The 22,120-nt window shown below is 40.0% G+C and overlaps 2 protein-coding genes across 5 annotated transcripts in view; one reads left to right on the forward strand and one right to left on the reverse strand.

The window, feature by feature from the left end:
• Window positions 1–4,259, forward strand: part of STRN3 (striatin 3) — a 112,651-nt gene extending 108,392 nt beyond the window's left edge. For 2 of the 4 annotated variants that reach the window (XM_055418211.2, XM_055418212.2), the window contains exons 16-17: window positions 1,416–1,502; window positions 1,585–4,257. In XM_055418211.2, the coding sequence (XP_055274186.1) occupies window positions 1,416–1,502; window positions 1,585–1,754 (257 nt within the window). In that variant the 3' untranslated portion in view covers window positions 1,755–4,257. Of the gene's footprint in view, window positions 1–1,415; window positions 1,503–1,584 lie in introns of all 4 variants that reach the window. The other 2 variants (XM_055418210.2, XM_055418213.2) reach the window with 2 other exon arrangements.
• Window positions 4,260–5,770: 1,511 nt separating this feature from the next.
• COCH (cochlin) lies at window positions 5,771–18,906 on the reverse strand. Its single transcript, XM_055418214.2, has 12 exons — window positions 18,867–18,906; window positions 18,473–18,533; window positions 18,337–18,384; window positions 16,148–16,304; window positions 14,934–15,067; window positions 14,377–14,439; window positions 13,656–13,700; window positions 13,413–13,560; window positions 10,778–10,881; window positions 9,844–10,070; window positions 9,155–9,671; window positions 5,771–6,490 (listed from the first exon to the last, which is right to left on the reverse strand). The coding sequence occupies exons 2-12, from the start codon at window positions 18,504–18,506 to the stop codon at window positions 6,315–6,317; spliced, it is 1,653 nt and encodes a 550-aa protein (XP_055274189.1). The 5' UTR covers window positions 18,507–18,533; window positions 18,867–18,906; the 3' UTR covers window positions 5,771–6,314.
• Between the last annotated feature and the right edge of the window lie 3,214 nt (window positions 18,907–22,120).

Consider the following 22,120-nt stretch of genomic DNA (forward strand, 5'->3'; position numbering starts at 1 on the left):
CAAATGTGGCCTAAATGACAAGAGACTAATTTTGTCTTTAATTGATAAGCATTTAGTATTGCCAGAAAGTTGCAGACTTTTTATGTTCTTCAGAGTAACTTTTTGCACATTTGATTATGTTGTGGGTTTGTGTTCAGGTCAGTGACCGAAGTCCCGTGGCAGATAACAAAAGTAGGTCTGTTTCATGTTTCAGTGTGGAACATTTCAGGGGACAAGCAGCATATCAAATGACTGTAAATAGAATTCTGGAGAAAGACCTCGATCTCTCATTAGGAGAAGCCCAGGCATTTGAGTAATAAAGACTCATTGCTAAATGAAAGGAGAGGAAATTTTTTAACTTTTTATTTTATATTGGAGAATAGCCAGTTAACAGTGTTGGGATAGTTTCAGCAAAGGGACTCAGCCATACGTATACATGTATCCATTCTCCAAAAGGGAGGAAATTTTTTAAGATATCAGTATTTGCCATTTTATTGTTTCTTGAGTGAATCAACTTAAATCGCCTTTCAACCATCAGAAGTGTACGTTGCCAGTGCAGAGGCTGATGCCCTTGCCCTAAAGTATGCAACACAATTTATATTCACAACTTGTTTTTAAATTTCAACTCAGTATTGAATCTGTTTGCTTGCCAAGAATTCAGTGAAGTTAAATTACATTTTCTAGAATAGTGCTTTTGTTACTATCTGGGGAAATCCAGAGTAATTTCTCTGATGTACTCCTACCATTGTCCCCTTTCTTGCTTCTTATATATAAGATGATTGACATTTCAAAAGATAAATGATGCTATCAGAATCTTTAGATAGGAATGTATTCTCTGGTGATTTAACATTAACTCTATGTATAAAACAGTCTCTTAAAGCATCTCGTAATGAGAAAGATTCTCACTTTTAATTCCCTTTATACAACCTTAAGCTTTTAATGCAGCTCTATAGTCATTATTTTCCACTATCAAATACCATCAGTTTCATGTTACACAGATGTCTTTTGAAGTAATTGGAAAAATTCTGCATTAGAATTAAAATTCTCTTTAGAATATTATTGTATTGGACAGAAGGCAGACCCCAAAAGCCACATGTTATTGTATGATTTCATTTGTATGAATCAGAATAGGCCAGTCCATAGAGAGATTTGTGCTTATGGGGACTTGGAAGGAGGAATGGGGAGTGACTGCTTAATGGGTACAGGGTTTCATTTTGCAGAGATGAAAATGTTCTGAACTAGATAATGGTGATGATTGTACATCATGATGAAAGTTCTGAAAGCCACCGAATTGTACCCTCTCAAATGTTTAAAATGGTAAATTATATGTTGTTTATTGTTGCTGAGATTATTTTATGTTGATGTTGTATTATCGTTTCTGATTGCCCAAGTTAGTAACTTTGAAAACTTAATCTTCTCTGTTATGTTTTATTTAGGTAAAATGATCCATTCTATGGTAGCTCATTTGGATGCTGTTACAAGTCTAGCAGTAGATCCTAATGGAATCTATTTGATGTCTGGAAGTAAGTCTGAACTTCCTGTCCTGCCCACAAATTTTATAATAGAATTATTACTCAGTAACATTTTTTACTTATTCTTTTACAGGCCATGACTGTTCTATTAGATTGTGGAATTTGGACAGCAAGACATGTGTGCAGGAAATAACAGCACATAGGAAGAAACTAGATGAATCAATTTATGATGTTGCTTTCCATCCATCAAAAGCATATATTGCTAGTGCAGGGGCTGATGCCCTTGCCAAAGTATTTGTGTGAATCAACAAAAACTCTCATCATAACAGCAGATTTGCTTGGACACAAAGGGTCTGCATCACTGCCATCAAAAAAGTTAATGATATGACACTACATATGATCTGCCTGGTGAAGGCTATTTGGGCAGGCATAAATTGGTGGAAATCACATCTTAACGTCAGGCTCATTAATTTAATTGTAATTACTGTATTTCGTGGGACAAAAAAAGGACTCCATTATTTGTGGCCTGTACTGGATATGAACTGAGCGTATGTCTGTCTTTTAGGTATCTTTAAGCCAATGTGGAGTCTGATCTGACAAAAAGACTTTTGTTTTGGACTCTGTGTGCTGCCTTAGGGTTAGGAATGTGGTGCTCTTGTTGGGGGGAAGTGAGCTCCAAGAGTAGCTTTTTTCATCTCTTAGTGATCTTCTGTTTATCGGTCGAATGCCACAGATTCCCTTTTAAACTTATTTTGCTTTAAAAAAAAAAAAAGAAAATTTAAGATATTTTAGCATTAGTTGCACAAAATGTTTGGATAAAATTCTAGTTTTTATAAGTCTTTTTATATATTTAGCCTGTCACAACAGTGCTCAAGATTGTATTGAAGTTTTTCTGCATTATACAACCCTGAAACACAGAGATCTCACTGACCCGCTGCCATGTAACCACACTCTTTCCTTCTTTTGCATAATACAGCTCAGCTAAGTCTTTCCATAAAGATGCTAAATCACCATCATCATCACGTAACTCTCTTCTTAAACCAAGGACTATTAAGTGTATTAAAATGAAACGGTGGGGTTTAGTACTCCAAATGAACTCTTAAAAAATAAAAAAAACTAATCTTGGCATCCTATCACTATGTGATATTTTGTACATCTTACTGTATTTACAAGTTTATTTATCAAGGATTATCCATCTTGCTAATAGCCTATTATTTATTTCACTTTTTGTTGGTCTTTATATCCTTTTATTAATGTGCTAAAGGAACCTGTATATCTATTTTGGAACTCTTTGATAGTCTAAAATAGACTAAAAATGGAATATTTTATAGTTTAAGTTACAAACCAAGGTGACTCCCCCTAGATACATATCTTGGTTTACCATGATTCCAGACAAAACTATCTTGTTTTAAAATATTTGGAGTAAAATTTGAAATACAAATAGGATACAAAAATAGTTGAATCAGGATACAGAAATCTGCTGTGTTTGGACTAGTTTTCCCCGTTTTATTTTTTCAGATGTGCTTAATTTTATGGTGTAACTAAAGATTTTGTTTGTGTAATGCATGATTAAGACAATAAAGTATTTTTTCTAGTCTTCCAAAAAACTTTTCTGATCAGTTTGCGAGTTTTGATGAGTTTTGTAAGGTTTTTGTTTTACAAACTATGAATCAGCAAATTTTTAAGATTGTACCACATAGCGAACGTACCGCTGTTGAAAAATAATGTATATAAAATGCATATAATAAATATTAAATTGTGTACCTGTATGTTACTGTTGGCTACATTATTTTGTGTTGAATAATAAAGTGCAATACTTTACTCTCCATCGTTAAACTAGGTAATGGAGATGATTTTTCAGTGAGTCCTTCATTTTTATCTTCTTCTTTTAAATTTTGTACTGTTTATTGATAATCTTCAGCAAGATTAGAACAGTTAATACTATTAAGAATGTTTTTTAAAAGTATTTCACCCCATTTGGGGATTAAAAATAAATCTTCTATTGAAGTTAAGTTTAGATAATTCAAAATAACCCCCCCAAAAAAAGTTGCAGAGATGCAGTTTTATATCATATCCTTAGGATATCCTACTACTTTATTAAGTCTGAATTTCAGTTAATAGTGTTTTTCCTATCTAGCCAAGCCTATTTCCCACAGAAGAGTTCAGCAGAGAAGAAACTGTTACTCATTAATTAAAACTTATCCTCATAAGTGATGTTAAGCATTAGTATCTTCAAACTTTTCCTTCAACAAGTAATATCCTTTTTCTTTGAAGGGAACTGCAAATGGACTTAGAAGGTAACATTAGAAAACTTTGAAAACATTAGAAAAATTGGGCAAATTTTATTCTAATATGCCTAATAGTAGGCATTCTACTTGAATGCCTACTGCAAAAAAAAAAAAAAACATTATACATACTTTGAGATATTTTGCCATCTACCATAAAAATTCAAGTGGCAATTTTAGTCATGGCTGGTGAAACACTAAAACTTTCCAGAAGTTTTCCTTAAAATACTGGGGTTTTGGTTTTCTCAGTTGAAAATTCAACTTAGAGATGCATTTTGTCTTCCTCTCCCCCCCATCCCTTTGTTTTTAAAATAATTTAAGAGCAAGCTTTCCAAAGCTTAGTATTGTTTCTGGCAGCTGTTCCAAGGCAATGATTATGGTTTTAACTGAAATATGATTATCATTATGGCAGTGCATAAATGTTCACCATTTTTGGAATGTATTAAAACTGAAATGCATAAAAACAGTATCAGTATATGTTTTTCTCATCTACTTTGGTTATATTTTTTCTACAATATTAAACATTTGGAAAAGACTAAAAGGATGCAAAAAGAATATCTTACTTTCATTTTGTGTGCTTTCATTTGTGACTTAACAGGAAATTATGTATATTCATTTGACTGTTAAATGGTGATTTATACGTAAAGTTTAAGAATATTTTTATATGCAGACTTTCACATGTTAACTTTTTCAGTATTTAATATTCTTTTCATATTACTCATGTACTTTTTTCATATTCTCAAAGTAAGTTATCCACTGAATACCAAGGTCTCATTTAATACATTAAAGGTTATAAATGGGCTAGCATAATTGATATTAGGCATACCTGCACGGTTTAATAATATTGTTTTAAAAATCCTCTTTTTAGTTGTTAAACCTTTATCTTGACTATGTTTACTTCTAAAAAGTTGATAGTAACTTAAAGTGTTCATTTATGCTCTCTTGTTGCTCTTCAAGTCAAAATACAAGCTTCCCTAATTACCTCAAAACTAACGTTCCTTGTAAAATTTTTAAAAGAGCTAATGACTAGAGGCTGGGCATTTGTTTCAATTTTTTAAGGAGTGGTCTTCTCAGCTGAAAGTTGTCTATTGTGGAAAAAAATGTTAAACCCGTTTTTCTGTTGCTAAATGAAAGTTCTTGTTACATGAATTGGTCATATTTGTGGCTTTATAAGGGGCAGGGGGTGGTGGTCAGGGGAGTCACTGACTTCGCATTCTCCCTTTTGTCAAATTTTTATGCAGTGTCAAAGACAATTTCACTTCTGCCTCTGATATATTGCCTTTTCATTCCTTTTACACAAACTATAAAATTGTTAAATTCAAAAGATTTATTGGAGTAATATTCCACCCAGTTAACATCTTTTCCAGGTTAACTGATTTGGGTGGTTGTAAACCATTTCAGAGATCAGTGTATGTGTGAGAGGAAATAGAAAACGTGGTCTTAGAGAAGATGGGATAGGATACGACAGCACTTCTATCTGGGGAGAGTTCTTGATGGGGTAATGATAGTTACATTAAGGGAGTTTGGATCACTGTTCTTAGGAACCAACTTCACAACAGTAAAAATACTGTGAATTACAAAACAACTTTGTTGAACCAAGTACTCAAAAGTATTTCCTACTGTTTAACCTGGTACTGGCTATAAATAATGCCTAGAACAGAAGGCATTCAATAAGTAATTGAAAAAAAAAAGTCTTATTACGTAATTTTAAGAAAAAACTCAGTTGATCTTTCCACATGAAGTAGTTAATGTTAAATATTACCATGCCCAAGGGGAAACACATAGAATAGTAAGTCAGGCACCTTAAGTCACTAGCAGTTTTATTGCTTAAATAGTCTTTCCTGCAGTTCAGCTTTTGGAAGCTATGCTTTTCTTTAAAGCTAAATGCTTCTAACTAAAAGTTTACAAACTTGTTTTTCATTACATTGATGACTTTTAGAGTACAAGCCAAATACATCAATACACAATAAAATTAAGGATATAAATAGAAAAATACCAGGCAAATGCTGCTATCTTGTTCAGTGTGATATTTGCTATAAGTTATGAAAATACACTACAAAAGAGGCTTGATAACCTAAATCGCTTCCAATTCATCTGTTATTACAACTTTAGGATATTAAGTAACATCTATATTGTTGATTGACTTTAAGACATCTTGGGTCAAAATATATTTTAACTAAGTTAAGGAGCTTTTTTCTATTTGTCTTTCATTTTCCTTATATGTGTAATAATTAGAGAAAGAATGTTGCTTTGGGTCTAAATATCAAGTTCTTTTATTGAGCTGTATAGAATTTGCATATTTATACATTTAATATGCATGTTAAAATAGAACTCTTAATAATCTACATTGTCTCTTTCCTGAGTTTCTAAGGATCATGATTATGAAGCGTTCTGAACAATCAAGCCTAAATTGTAATTAGAAGGTATCTTTAAATGAATGCTTATTTGCTTACATTTTTGCCATCTTTAATAGTTTTCTCTGATTTTAGTATGCCATCGAGTATTTCAGTATTACTAGAATACAACTTATACATTATATCCTCTTGCACTTTTTCTTTTAGTTGTCAAAATGTCACGATTATTGCTGGGATTCTAAGAAATCTCTACAGATGCCTCTGATCACATCAGAAACAATTGGTTCTAATCCTGTGAACTCTCTTGTGAAGAAAGCATGCGACTCCTTTGGTTTAGAGGCCATATCTTTCAGGTCATCCAGAGGTGCCCAAGCCACACCAACAGAGAAGATGGTGATACCTACAATGGAAGTATTTTTAAGTGAATTAAAACCAAGTTACAGATGTATAAAGTTACAACATGAGTTGCTCAGTCGTGTCCAACTCTTTGCGACCCCATGGACTGTAGGCCGCTAGGCTCCGCTGTCCATGGGGATTCTTCAAGCAAGAATCCTGGAGTGGGCTGCCATTCCCTTCTCCAGGGGATCTTCCTAACCAAGGGAAGCATAAAATTACATGTATATATTTTTCACACATAAGTACACAGTTGCACACAAAACTGCCTTAAAATGCCTGAAGAAGTAAATCCCCTGTGCCAAATTATTGGGTAAGTTTTTAATAGTCATTGTGATGAGACTGGCTAACTAATTTAGTCAGAACAAGAAGTTTTGTCATCAATGTAATTTACCATCTTAACAGATAAATGATCACTGAAAGGAAAAAATTAGATAACAAAGTTCAACATCCATTCATGACAGTACACAGCTAGAAAAAGAAGGAAGCTTGCTTTACCTGATAATCTAAAAATAAGAACAAACAGCTTTAGTGAAATGGTGAAAACTTCCCCTCTGAGTTTGGCATGAAAAAGGACTACCTGGTGTCATCACTTCAGTTAATCATACTGGAGTCATGGCCAGTATAACACAGCAAAAAAGAACGACACAGAACATGTACACAAATGAGGTAAGTCTTTTAAAGCTCTTATCTGGGGAATGATGACTAGTCCTCTGTTGAATGATAACTTTCTCCCATTTCATTCTGTATGTGTTACATTAGCAAACTGGCCAATAGTTAAAAAAAGTCTTTAATCTCAAAGCAAAAGTTTGCTGATAAAAACAGCCAGGGACTCCCCTGGCAGTCCAGTGGTTAAAGACCATGCTTCCACTACAAGAGGTGAAGGTTCAGTTCCTGGTTGGGGAACCTGCATGCCATGGCTAAAGTATTAACGTGAACACACCCAGAAAGTTTGAGAGTTTCTAAAATAGCTGCTCCCCTCCTATCCAAAGCTTCAGCCTCCTCCTAGTTATATAAAGTACTCAGAGTTGTGAATACTTAAGATATAAATAAAGCAGGTTTGGAAGATGTAAAAGCTCCTTGAAATAATTCTGATTTATCAGCAGCAGCTAATCCTCCTCCTCTCCCTGGCAAAAAAAAAGTCAGAATATTTCCCCTTCAGTTTTCTTCACTCTTCATTCTCTATTCAAGTTCAGACTGTTTAGGTCAGGCCCAGTATATAATTGCAGTTAAACCAAAACAACTGTGACCTAGCCCTGAAAGCCCATCTTATTTTTCTGACTTTTGTTAACTCTCACTTCACTATCACTGAACTATAACTTTCATGAAAATAGTGTGGCCCAACTTCCTTAAGTTCAATTAATCACATAGGGAGGGTATATTTGAATTTATTTAGTTCACTTTATTTAGCCTAAATCCAATCCTGTTAGCATAAATTGAGTAAGCTATACTTTTAAGGAGTATGACAGCAAACAGATCTTCAATGTAAGTTACTTGAGGAATACATTAAGCCAGATGTATAGAAATAAGCCAATGTATATATGAAATTTCATGTATTCATTCTCTGGCCTACTTAATAAACTTCCATCAATACCTATAAAAGTACACAAGTATATTAGCAGAGGTGCTAATAAATGTATCAAGTGAAGTGAAAGTTGGTCAGTTGTGTCCGACTCTGTGGCCCCATGGACTATACAGTCCATGGAATTCTCCAGGCCAGAATACTGGAGTGGGTAGCCTATCCCTTCTCCAGGGGATCTTCCCAACCCAGGGATCGAAACCAGGTCTCCGGCATTGCAGGCGGATTCTTTACCAGCTGAGCCACAAGGGAAGTAGGAAATGTCATTAGGAATTAAGTAGAGAAAAGGAAGCACAGAGGAGTATAGAAAAATATAAGATTCTTCATTCTTCCCTCCAACGTTAGCGTTTTTGTATTTTAAATATTTTTGGACTCCCAATCACTCAGTTTTTATTCTGGGAAAGTGGATCTCAGCTTTTTGTTGGCCTGTTTGATCTCAGCAACACACATGCTTAATGTTTTCATGAACTAGTGGAATTTGCCAACAGTAATGTTAAGGTTAAAAAGAAACTTTTTATATCCTTTTATAATAGAATTTCATTATCTCAAAGTGGGGGGTGGGAGGGAAGACTCTCGAAATCTAAATAGAATAGGATTAGTCTTTATTGGTGATCTTAGAAAATCCATGCCAGATTGAAAACTGAAAGGATAAATGATCAAATGGATTTGTAGTAAGCTATAATAAACTGTAATTGCCAGGGTTTTTTGCTTTGGTTTTTTTAGAGGATTTACAAAATCTTTTATTTTTTTCTTTAATTTTTTGGGGTCACATCACACATATGGGATCTTCACTCCCCAACCAGGGATCAGAACTGTGCTCCTTGTGGAAGCACAGAGCCTTAAACACCCAATCCTTGGGGTTTTAATACTGGCCTCACCACTTACTAGGTGAGATTTGCATATGTTTCCTTATCTACAGAATAGATTTCGTAGGGCTGCTCTGACAATGAAATCAGTTAATGGTAAAACTCGTAGATCAGTGACTGCCATCCTGTAGATGTTCAATACAACAAATATTTAAGCTTATTTTCACCCCTAAATTTGACTGAAGCCCTCCCAGTTCCCTTCCCATACAAAGGACATGGACCTTACCTGCATCATGTGCAGCAGCAGCAGGCCCTCGAACATCATCATAGGACTGCCCATCTGTGACTATTACCAGGAAGTTCTTGTTGGGGCTGTCTCTCATGGGACCAAACACATTTCTAACAGTAAAGGAAATGGCATCCCCAGTAGCTGTCCCACCACTCATGTAGCGGATGTTTCTGATAACAGCTAGAACATTCTCTTTGGTGCTATAGTCAGTGAAACTGAACTCTGTGCGCTGATCATAGGTGAACTGTACCGCAGCTATCTTAGCACCAATGTCTGAGATTTCAAAAGTCTTAGCTATGTTGGAAACAAATTCCAGCATGAGGCGGAAATTACTTTCTCCAACGCTACTGGAGCCATCGATCAGAAAGGCAATGTTCACTGAGTTATAACAGGTCTTGCTGCACATCATTTGCTCGTGAGTGCAGAGCTTCTGTACCAGAGGCTTTACGTATTTTGTGGTGCCAAACCAATTGGGCATGTGGTAAGAGAAGAAGCCGTTATTCCGACAGACAGCCTAATGGGAGAGACACATAAAAGATATCCAAAGGATTACAAGTTGTTTCTTTAGAATTATGAAAATGTTAAATTGAATGTTCAAAGTTAATCCAGATATGGGCCAGACAACCCTACCCCTTGAGGTCCAAAACAGAGTCACTAATACAACAGAAGACATCTCTTAACTCTACCTTGTCAACAAATGCAACATCCTGAACCATTCCCAGTTCCTCAGGGATAGGCTTAGCCACAGAAACTATAAATACATTGACGCCAAACTCTCTGGCCACAATGCCTGCTTCCTCGATGTCATCAGAAGGCCAGCCATCAATAAATACCACCACCACTTTGGGAATCCCTTTTCTTGCTCCAGTGTCCGCAGTGAAGAATTTCTGGGCGGTATGCTTCAAGGCTTTCCCTAGGTTTGAAAAAGAAGCAAACTGGAACAGCACCGCTGCTCAAATGACATTTCTATGTCCCTGTACGAATTTCATGCTTTGAAGTTTAAGAATTTACATTGAGTTCAATTCTTTAACAGATGCATTGGATGGGAAAGTTTAATTATCCATCAGGCCTATTTTTTGTCTTCACAACCCACACTACATCCCCCATCACCTCCCAGAAGCCTCACATTTCCTTTCTTTACATCAATCACCAGTCAGAAACAGAACTGACTCCCACTTCTGTACCTGTTCTCTCCTCCTAGCCCCTTAGTGACTGATTAGTACCACTACAGACTCAGAACATGAAGTCTCCCCTCAGAAGGTCCAGAGTTCTTTTCTTGTTCTTCCTGTTACATCCGCATTCATTAGATGAGTCTCTTGATCTTCATTTCTTTTAAACATTCTAAACAGGTACTTCTTTAATGTGACATCTGCCCTATCTAATATGAGGATTATAAGTTGCAATGTCACGTTTTTGTTTTTCTAATGAGCAATATCAGTAAACCCTTTGGTACCTTTTCCATTAAAAATTAAATAGATGATCAAGTGCTGACCTAACCAAGATCAATTCCAGGGGGAAGAGGTTCACATCTGCTTATATAAAATAGCATAACACTGTCTTACATGTCTGATCATTCATAACCTTCTCTGTGTCACTCCCCAGGTACCAAAGTCTACTTACCTGTATTGGAATTACCCCCTCTGAAACCTACTTCCTTTATGGCAAACAGAACATCTTTGGCTGATGTAAAGTTTTTCAAGTAAAATTCTATTTTAGGATGTTCACTAGGTTAAAAAAAAGAAAAAAAAATAGTTATCCAGAGAGAATTGGAAAGATAAACAAGGAACATTATGTACCTTTTTAAAGTCCTTAAATTGGACAATGCCTAAGTTTCTTAATTCCACAGCATACAGGCAACTAAGGTATGGCATCTTGAAGTTTTAGGATTCTTTCAGAAATGTAACAAAAACAATTGGTACCTTGAGGGTTTATTGTATTCTGAGTAATATGCTAAATACCTGCTACAAGTCTAATCTCATTTCATCATAACTCTACAAGGTAGGAATTACTGTCCCAATTAATAAATGAAAAAATGGAGGCCCAAAACATTTAGGTAACTTACCCACCCACCCCCGCCGCCAAAAAAAACCCAACACGCCACATTTAAAATTCAGGTTTGCCTGACTCCTTAACTATATGAAGCACCTGGATCAAGTGGCTCAGGGCACTGAGCTCAATGAAAATCTGCAGAGTTGGGCACCAGATAATTGAATCACAGGTGGGTGTGAGGCCAAGTCTGCTTCAGGGAGGGACCTTGGAAGCTCTGAACAGTCTGGGTCTATTAAACCGGTTTTCTGATCAGACAAGGCAACTTCAGTGACACTAAGGCCAACATTTTTAAAATGAGGGAACTTACAAGCAAACAAATTACAAAGTATTATAATACTGAATTTTTCTTAGATGATGTTGACATTTACCAATCTTAGAATTACATGTTTTACCAGATTTGAGATTTTTTAGATTTAATAGTAAATTTTACTATTTACATAGTATAAATGTCAGATTTATAACCACTCGGTTCATTAGAACCCATGTTGAGTAAAAACAGCGTAATTTATTGTGTTTAGTTTTTAGAGAAGTCAAAATGTCATCAGTGCAATATTTTAAGATCTTAGCATTATCAATTGCCATTAAATCAAGATTTTTGAAGGACAGGTATTGCACTCATCGTATTCCTGCATTTCTGGTGGCATGATTTCTGCATACCTGGTACATAATGTTGGGTCACAAAATCAGATGTCATGAGTCAATAACTTTTTCCTTTTTATGGTCACTTTGCAACTATCCAAATTATTTATGTGGCTTATTCTTATTTGTACATCCTTAATGAGACATTCTTTTATTCTACTTAAACATAAATTGACATAGTTTAATCTATTTAATGTTCTTTGTAAAATAGAAAAATTATAAAGCAGAAAGTTTACAGAAGCTAGTCTTCGTATGAGTCTACAAAGTAATGTAGACTTTCATCTTGAAAAACCAATTGGGTAAAAACAGCAAAGAAAAAATATTAGAAGAAAAACATTGAAGGGAATTTGCCCCATGAGATTAAAAAGTACACTAAAGCTACTATAATCAAAGCATTGTAGAAAAGATGTTAGAATTACTATACAAAGAAACATTTGTCTATAAAGTGATAAATTGATATCACGAATGGAATAAGAAGCTCAATTTTTTTGGTGGGGGGACAGTGGTTAAATTATGTATAAAAAACAACAAAGGTAAAGATTCTCACACCGAAAAAATTCTACCTAGGGGACTCCCCTGGCGATCCAGCAATTAAGACTCTCAGCTTCCACTTCAGGGGCTGTAGGTTCAGCCACTGGTTGAGGAACTAAGATCCCACATGCCACATAGTGTGGCCAAAAAAACACCAAAAGTTAACAAAATTCTATCTAAATTAAGAACCAATTGTAAAAAATAACATAAGAACAAATGAAATGTAAATATTTGTAATACTACTAGTGACACCATTACACACTGCTGAGAGGGTGTTCATTGGAAGGACTGATGCTAAAGCTGAAACTGCAATACTTTGGCCACCTCATGCGACGAGTTGACTCACTGGAAAAGACTCTGATGCTGGGAAAGGTTGGGGGCGGGAGGAGAAGGGGACGATGGAGAATGAGATGGCTGGATGGCATCACCGACTCTGTGGACATGAGTTTGAGTGAACTCCGGGAGTTGGTGATGGACAGGGAGGCCTGGCGTGCTGTGATTCATGGGGTCGCGGAGAGTCGGACACGACTGAGCGACTGAACGAACTGAACTGATATGTTGTTCAAGCTTTCTCTAATAAGCATATTATAATCCTAAAAGACATCAGTATATATTATTATAAAATAAAAGATTACGCTTCAGATTGCCAATCAAGGGAATATGGAAAGAGCTAAAAAGAGTAACAATAGGATAGGGAAGAGAAATAAACATCACAGCTTCCTCCTTCAGTGAAGAGAAACTAGGAATTGAGCAAAGTAGATGGGCAGAGGTAATCTATATAAGCAATAAGACTTTAGCCTGCCTTCTGGTCCTCAAATGGTAGCATGTAATTCTCTAAATCCTTTTGTTCCAAAAGAGGAAGCACTTACCAGTCTGCTCGGGCAGTCTTAGAATCTGACTTTACAGTTTGAGAATCCAGACTGTCTGCAACTCAGTATGTTTATACCAAACTGAAATGAATGTACCCGCTAAAAGGATCATTTGTTGTCATTCAAGACATCATTCAAGTCTCCTTCCATTTTCTCAAGGGTGGTACCTGGCTTGAACAAGGCCCACGTGTGGTCCTTCGGTTCCAATTCCCAACATTAGAGCCACTTTCCCAACAAAATTTTTCTGTAGATTAAATCGGCGTTGCCCAATATTAAAACTTCCATCGATCAGAAATGCAATGTCTGCTTTACAATCTGTGAACACCAAAACAAATCTTTCCATTAGTTTCAAGAAGAAGAAAGGAGAGAGAAAAAATGTTATATTCCCAAATGGATATCCAGACTCGTACCCTTATTGCCAGTTTTCTTCTCCGGTGTTTTCTTTAGTCGTTTGCCTAAAACAAAAGAAACACTTGGCATTATCAACAGTAAGGCAGTTCCACAGAAGGAAACCCACATGGAAAAAGCTCATGATAAGGAGTGGCATTCTTGAAAAAACTTTTTTAAAAAAAATCGATTTCCTCATGATTTTCTGGACTAGGGAAGTAATGCCTCCAAAAAGAAGTCAGGACTGTAGTAGACCTACATATTTAATGTGCCCCCGATCCATGACTTTGATATCCCAAACCCACAACTGAGGCAGGATTGGAAACTCAAGAGTTAGATTCTAATGTTCTTAGTTTCTTTGACTTTAAATTGCCACAGTCTTTGAAAGGATGATCCCTGGCTATTTTTAAGATAGACATGCACTCATTTATTTTTTATATGACAAGTGGAATGAGAAGTTCAAGATACTTAGACCAGTTTCCAGGTATAGTTTATCAAATCAGGGAGAAACAGTAGGACTTCAAGAGAACATTTGGTACCAGAGTTTACCAATGAAAATAAAGAATAAGGAATTTGAAATATAATACTGAAACTTTCCCTACTCAATATACCAGTAAAGACACTTGCTTTGTGTTTATTTAATATCAGTATTTTGAAAAGGAGAAGAGCTTCTGTCAATAACACTTATTTGTAACTTCCCAATGCTGTGCCAGGCAACTAGGAGACAGGTTCTGTATTTCATACCTGTTGCTGGATGTGCTGTGGACACTGCTTGTCCTGTGGCTTCCTGGGTACCACTTTTGCCTTCTGTTAAAATAAAAAGAAGATGTTTTTCCTCTTCCTTCTTTACCATCAAAGAATAACGGATAATTTAGAGTTCTACAGGATGATAAATGTAATAGAGTGGTGGCAATTGCAGGAGTAGTTGCTGCATCTAGTTTCAAAGAACCAAAATGAATCTACTATATCATATTTTTAAGAGGGATTCATAAAATGAATTCACACTCATTCTTTTTTTAGGGTTATTTGTTAATGTCAGGGCATCCTGACTGCAGGCGATTCAAGTTTCTATTGCCATCTTCTGGCAGCAAGATGATTTTTCCCTCCATTCGCCCAAGTTTGGTTTGAGTGTGTCCCTGACCCTTCATATCCCCTGACTTTAACCCATAGTTGACCTCTCCAGGCTTGATCACAAGTTTTTCCATCAGAGTCAGAGTTTGAGCTGAGAAAAGCAGAAAAACGTTTTTGGGGTTTAGGAGAAAATATTCATGCAAAAGTGAGAACAATTTAATTGTACCTACTTGTCACTGTGAAAGAAGCAGACCATCTGGAAAGCGTTTGAGATTGGATGCCATTGGCAACTACTGAGGAATAGTTTTCTCGACCTGGCAGGCTATAGATTCTCACAGGTCCCCCTGAATTGCCAATTACCCCCCTGCAACACAAGAATAGCAGCTGAGATTCTATCCACATTTTTGCAGGGGCACTGGACTGACTTTATACTGCTATGTTGCATCTATTGCTCTGACTAATCAAGAAAACAGTTCAGCAGGGAAGCCATCAACCTTTTTAAAAACTATCAACCTTTTTCAAAACTTGCAGAGGTACAAAATCTGCCCAAGGAAATGGTTTCGTGCTGTTAAACTTCTTTAGTGTTAATAAAGACACACTTGCAGTATCCTGTTCCCTACATATAGCTCAGAGGATCAGAGTTAAGAGCATCAAATGATTTTCTTAGTTTTCCAAAATACTTAACTACCTGTCCTTGGACTTCATTGAAAAAAAGTGTCATCCTGGCCATTCTTTTGCAGGATAGCAGAGTGGTGATGAATATGGGCTCTGGAGGCCGACCTGGGCTTTCAGTCCCAGCTCTGGCACTTGCTAACAATGGTAACCTTGGCCTGGATACTTGACAACTCTCTGAATCCAATTTCCTCATCTGTAAAATGGGGTAAAATTGTACCTACCTTGTACAGCTGTACCGTTGTCTTGAAAGTTAAAATAATGACTGCTGTATAGTAAAAACTCAGTAATAGAGTACATGGTTAGGAATCTTTCCTGTGCTTAGCTGCTCAGTCATATCCGACTTTTTGCAACCCCATGCACTGTAGCCCACCAGGCTCCTCTGTCAATGGGATTCTCCAGGCAAGAATACTGGAGTGGGTTGCCATTTCTTCCTCCATGGGGATCTTCCCAACCCAAGGGTCAAACCCAGATCTCCTACATTGGAGGCAGATTCTTTACCATCTGAGCCACCAGGGAAGCCCTAAGAGTGTTTTAGAATCACAGGAAGCAAGCTATCAAAAAATAATGCAATTTGCCTTTATTCAGAAAGCTTCCCTTATGTAGTTGGTGATTCAAGGAGATCCAGGAAAATCTTAAAAATGTATCCATCTTCTATGGCCAAGATTGGTACCAAAAGAAAGAATAGGTGGGAGGGGGTGTCCAGATGGCAAATGAGGGAAAGAAAATAATCACACTTGTTTTCCTCTCCCCTTGGTGTATCCGGGCTCACCTGTGGACAGCGGCGCCACATATGCTTGATACAGACGCATACACTATGTGCCCAAACACAGAGAACTCCTCTAGAGGGCAGCCGCCTGGGCAGAGGACATCCGCTTTTTCTTTTCTGATGTCCAGGCCTCTGGTAGAGCACGTGATAGCGATGGGAACTGAAGTGAAAGGAGAGAATGTAATAACCATTCTTAGGACTTTTAGGTGAGTAGTGGTGGGGGAACTAGGATGTGAGATTAAAATTTTACTTTCCTAATTTCTACACTTTTTAAGAATGTTGACTTAGGTACGGTTTCTATCATTCCAGATTTTAGCAAGACAAAAGTAAGTTTTCTAATTAATCTAGTCCTCGGACACTATGAAGTCTAATGGGAGAATTTTCTCAGTTCTTATTAGTTTGGAAATATATGAGAACTAGAAAATAATGTTAGTCATTGGCCATTTATTAGTTCATTCTAGAAATACAAGAATCTCAACTCTGATTATAATTGTGTACATGGTTGCCTGAGGTGAAGATATTAAATCTGGGTTGAACCTCTGAGGAACATTTTCATGACAAACACAAATTGAAGTCATCCTTTACTTCGGAGGGACATTTATATCAGTTTTCGTCAAGTGCCGTGCATTAAAATTATATTTTAATTTAAGCAAATCAGTCAAAAGATGCTTCACTTTAAAGAACACCATTTAGCTCAACCATTCATTTGATCTGAAATAAAGCCATGAGGTTAATTTGCCCAAGGTCACACAGCTCAAGGAAGATTCTACCTCTCCTGCAGGGCAGGAAACAGAGAAGTTAGTCCCCTTCAGAACAGAGCATTTTTATCTGAATTGAACCAGCTTATTTCTGTTCCAGATCTGTGCAGGGAGATATATCAGGCAGTGAATTCAGTTTTAGAAGGCACTGTTAATACTGAGGGCTTCCCTGGTGGCTCAGACAGTAAAGAATCTGCCTGCGTTAATACTGAGGTTTTACATGATCAACTTGATGAATAATCACAGTTATTATTACTATAAAAGATGTTAGAGACAAGCCCTTGGCAACATGTAACAAGATAACTTAATAAACATTAATTCATCAATTTTCTGTGACTATTAAAGTGAATTATTAAATATTGTTATTAAATACTATTTTCCAAACACTGGAAATTGTGGTTATCCAAACCTTTTTGAAACAGATGTTAATAATTTCCAAAAAAATGTGTTTTTTTCCCCAAGATAGTAATGCTATCTGGCCATACTGCCCAACTGAGTATCCTACCTCTAACAAGGAGCCTCTTCTAAGAGCTCTCTGTGCCAAGCTGTACCCTGGACTGTATACGTCCGTGGAAGGGAAGGCAGGACGCCACGAAAAGTACAATGCTGATTATGAATGCTCTGAAACACTCTAGATTGCTGGGCAAGTTAAAATCCTTACCCAAATCAGCAGCCTCATACTATGTGCTTCATATCTGTTACCAAACAGCCTCAATCCGACCTCCCAGTTTCGGACGCACCAGAGAGGCTCAGCCTTTAGCTGCTCCTCTGCAATACTTACCTTCATTTCTCCTTTCAAGGAAAATAAAGGATAGATTTTGGAAAGAGTCTGCTTCATACATTTTATAAAATACACCGAACCACATACCCTTACTCGGACTTCTAGATGGGGAACAAACTATTTTTAGATTCTCTCGAATGTGAAATGAGCCCATAGATGCTTGTATAGGGGGTCATTCCTGGAAACACAGAAAGAGGGTCAGACGAGATGGAACAACGACCTAAGTGTCTCTCGAGCCCAAAACCTCTCTGTCTCTCTCTGTCCCTCTGACAGTCTGAAGGCTTCTCCCTGATCCCAAACGCTGCGGAACACCCGGGACTAGTGTTTCCCTCGGAGGGGTTCAACGAATACCCCTAGCCTTGACAGTCTGCTCGGCTTGCTGGGGAGAGGGGAATGTGGGAGGCTTCCTTCTCCGCACCTTGGGATAACTGTCCCCAAGCTCCTTCGCGAGGGACAAACGGGGAAGCTGGAATAGACAGGCTGTAGGTATGAATGGGGTGAGCCAGGCAGCAGCGCCAGCCCTCGCGCCCTGACGCTCCGGTACCCGGCCTTGGCCCAGCGGCTCCATCCGAGCGCGATTCCACGAGCCCGCCCGCAGCCCCTCCCACCACCCGGACGAAGCCCAGCTCCGCGAGGCGGGACCCGCAACTCACCGGCTCCCTCGCTGCCCACGGGCTCCGGCGGCAGCAGCAGACAAATACCTGCGGAGAGAGGACAGCGCGAGGGCTGACTCCAGATTCCACCTCGCTCGGTGCGAGGGGAAGGGGGCGGGGCGGGGCGCGTACCCACCGAGGCAGAGGACCGGGATCCAGGATGCCCACATGGTTGGTGGTCGAGGGACTACTCGGACCTGGGAGAGACGGAGAATGCAACCGAGACCCCTGCGTCCCCACCCCCACCGCGCCCGCCCGCCCGCGCCCGCGGGATCCCCCAGCCCCGCCCCGCACTCCGCGGAAACCCAGGGGCGGCCAAGGAGAGGGGCAGCCCGGAGAGGCCGCTGCCCGGGAGCTCGTGCCCCATCCTTTAGCTGGAGGCGACGCTCGGGCTGCAAACCGAGCCAAACCCAGCATCGAGGTGCAACCCCGGACCAGACAGACAGACACGCTGGGAGCGACAGAGGGGAGACAGAACTGGCTGGCGGCAGGGACCCTCAAGCCCACGCCGGACGCTGGGCGCTCTGCACCTGAGTCGGATCCGCCCGTCTGCGCCCGAGTGCAGAAAGCGCGGCTCCCGCGCGGCTATAAAGGCTGCGCCGCGCGCATGAGCACTGTGCGGGGGGCGCGCGGGGAGCGGGTGCGAGCCGGTCCCCGGGGGCCGGGTGGCGGCCGTCCAGCTCCGCCCGTGCCCCCGCCTCTTCCCCGCCCCGCCCCGGGGCGAAGCAGCGCCAAGGCGCCACCCCCGCGGCGCGGGGCTCGGCCACCTGGGCGCCGCGTCCATCCCCGGGGGAGGGGGCGGCCCGGGGGCCTCGCGGAAACAGGCGTCAGGGCCTTCGGGACGCGCGGGAGACGGCGCGCCCCTGCAGGGAAGTTGCGCGACGTGTGGCGACCCCGCCAGGGCTCGATGGGGCCCGCCTCTCTCCCGGGCCTGGGAGGAGTGGTCCGCACGCACGGTCCCCGCGGCGGGAGCGGCGGCGCCGCGAACGCGGAGGCCTTGGGCCCCAGGAGCGCTACCAGGTACACACGCGGCCTCGGAAACAAACTTCCCAACTTCGTGCTCCCGGTGGCAGCAGAGTTCCTACTTTGTTCCTACGGTGTCCTTCTAAAGTCAGGCCAACCGCGTGCCCCGTATTCGTGAGAAACCCCGTCCACGGACTGGTTATCCTTCGGATCTTAGGGATCCGGCCTCCCCAATTGGTCTCCCTAATTGGCTTCTGCCAGAGTCGGTTTTTCTCCGGCGGCTCCATCTACTGTCCCGTGGAGCCCGGACTCTGCATCACATTTGCTTTTTCTTCTTTTCCAGAATAGGAAGCGCTTGTGTTTGACTGCCTTTCAAATTCCCAGACCTGGTGTCTGCTGTGGTTGCATAAATTTAAGACATGGGAACGTGCTTAACACCCTGTATTTCTCTCACCCTGCTGACTTTTTACGTAAGGAAACAGGAGAAAGTAGAATTCACAGTGAGTATAAGTGACAGACAAATGACTTGCATGACCCCTGAGGAACCCACTCCCAGATCCAGGAGATTTGTTTTTCACAAGTTTTTTTTTTTTTTTTTAATCCAAAGAATAGGACTTTATTTAAGTTTAAAGAATAACCAGTAATTTTTGTATCATAAAATCCATCCCTTTTCAGTAATTCCCACCATTTTTAATAAGTTTACATACAGAGTTATAGGACCATCACCGCAATCCTGTTTTCGACCACTCCCAGCACCCCCAAAAGGGGCCCTTCAGTCTGTTGGCCACCAATCCTCTCTCCCACCCTCAGCCCTAGGCAACACCAACCTACTTCCTGTCTCTAAAGATTTGTCTTCTATTGGTGTTTCATATAAATGGAATGATACAATACGTGGCTTCTTTTACTAAGCATAATGTTCTTGAGTTTCATTCATGTATAGCATGTATGCCTATTTCCTTCCTTTTTATTGCTGAATAGTATTCCTACGCCTCGGAAACAAACATACCATCACCACCTGGAAGCCAAGTGCTGTAGTGGTTTTACAGCTGTCCTGTGAGGGGTGCCGTCGCCGCCGCCAAGTCGCCTCAGTGGTGTCCGACTCTGTGCGACCCCATAGACTGCAGCCGACCAGGCTCCGCCGTCCCTGGGATTCTCCAGGCAAGAACACTGGAGTGGGTTGCCATTTCCTTCTCCAATGTGTGAAAGTGAAAAGTGAAAGTGAAGTCGCTCAGTCGTGTCCGGCTCTTAGCGACCCCATGGACTGCAGCCCACCAGGCTCCTCCATCCATGGGATTTTCTAGGCAAGAGTACTGGAGTGGCTTGCCATTGCCTTCTCCGAGGGGTGAGGGAGGGTTAATTTCATTCCCCTTGTCTAAATGCCTTTTGGAGAAAAAGGCTGCCGTAAAGATTTAATCCCTCTCGTGGTAGAAAGAGCTACCCTTTTCTTAGAAACCCAGCTGTCTAGCCACTGCCACTGATACTTTCCTTGGGAGGAATTTTAAGCCTTCCGGACAATTAAAGCTGTCTTTATCTTGTTTGTTGAGCATCCTCAGTCAGGTTTGGATAACCTCCTCCAATTAGGCTGGGCAAATTGTTATGATGCTGTTTTATCTATTTAGGAAGAGTTCACATCTTGGAAAAAGGCTACCACTCCACAGCTCAGCAGGCAGTACTCAGGTGGCTGAAAGGTGCATGCTATTCAGAACTCCCAGAGGGCACAGCCCTCCTCTGATGTAATTTCACTGAGCCATTTGGCAGAGTCAGAACTATGCAACTGTTTTCGTGACTGACCCTGAGTCTGTGACTACTAAAAAATAAAGGAAATACCTCATTGGGTTTCATGGGTTATTTACCCAAAGATACATCTTAATTATTTTGTTTTGAAACATTTAAGAGAAGTCTTTATTTTTCTATTTTGAAAGACCAACCGCAGAGGGTGGGGGAATGGGGATGAGATTTCTTATTCTCAGTTAGTTTGTACCTCATGCTTACCTTAAGTATACTGAGGGGAAAAAAAAATCTGAACTTAAGAGGTAATTCGGAGAAGGCAATGGCAAGCCACTCCAGTACTCTTGCCTAGAAAATCCCATGGATGGAGGAGCCTGGTGGGCTGAAGTCCATGGGGTCGCTAAGGGTCGGATGCGAATGAGCGACTTCACTTTCACTTTTCACTTTCACACATTGGAGAAGGAAATGGCAACCCACTCCAGTGTTCTTGCCTGGAGAATCTCAGGGACGGCAGAGCCTTGTGGGCTTCCGTCTATGGGGTCACACAGAGTCGGACACGACTGAAGTGACTTAGCAGCAGCAGCAGCAGCAAGAGGTAATTGCTTCTGCTGTGGAAACATCTGAAGAAGAGGGAAAGTCAAACCTGTGTATGTTTGACTTAAAAAGACAAGTTATTAAAATTATAGTTTTATATTCAACTGAGTAATATCTCAGGGTTTTGTACTCCCAGGATGCCTGGTTTAATCCAGCTTTAATTAAGAGTATTTGATATTCAGAGTTTAGACTAACTCCCTGTAGGGCAGAGAATTCCTAACTGGGCTGCACAATGCAGTCACCTGGGGAACTTTAAAAAGTACTGAAGCCTGGGCCCCACCCCAGAGTTTCTAATTGATTTGAGCCAGGGCCAGGGTAGGAGGAGTTTTTAAAGTTCTCCAGGTGATTCTAATGTACTGCTCAGAGGGCATAATACTTAGGTCAATGTTAGAGGTTAAGTTAATAGTTCTAATTTTTCATTCTTCTTTCATTATCTTTTCATTACAGTTCAGTTCAGTTGCTCAGTCGTGTCCAACTCTTTGCTACCCCAAGGACTGCA

Source organism: Moschus berezovskii, chromosome 21 (assembly GCF_049115385.1).
Source record: "Moschus berezovskii isolate FMDL1 chromosome 21, NW_MosBer_1.0, whole genome shotgun sequence".
Taxonomy (NCBI): Eukaryota; Metazoa; Chordata; class Mammalia; order Artiodactyla; family Moschidae; genus Moschus; species Moschus berezovskii.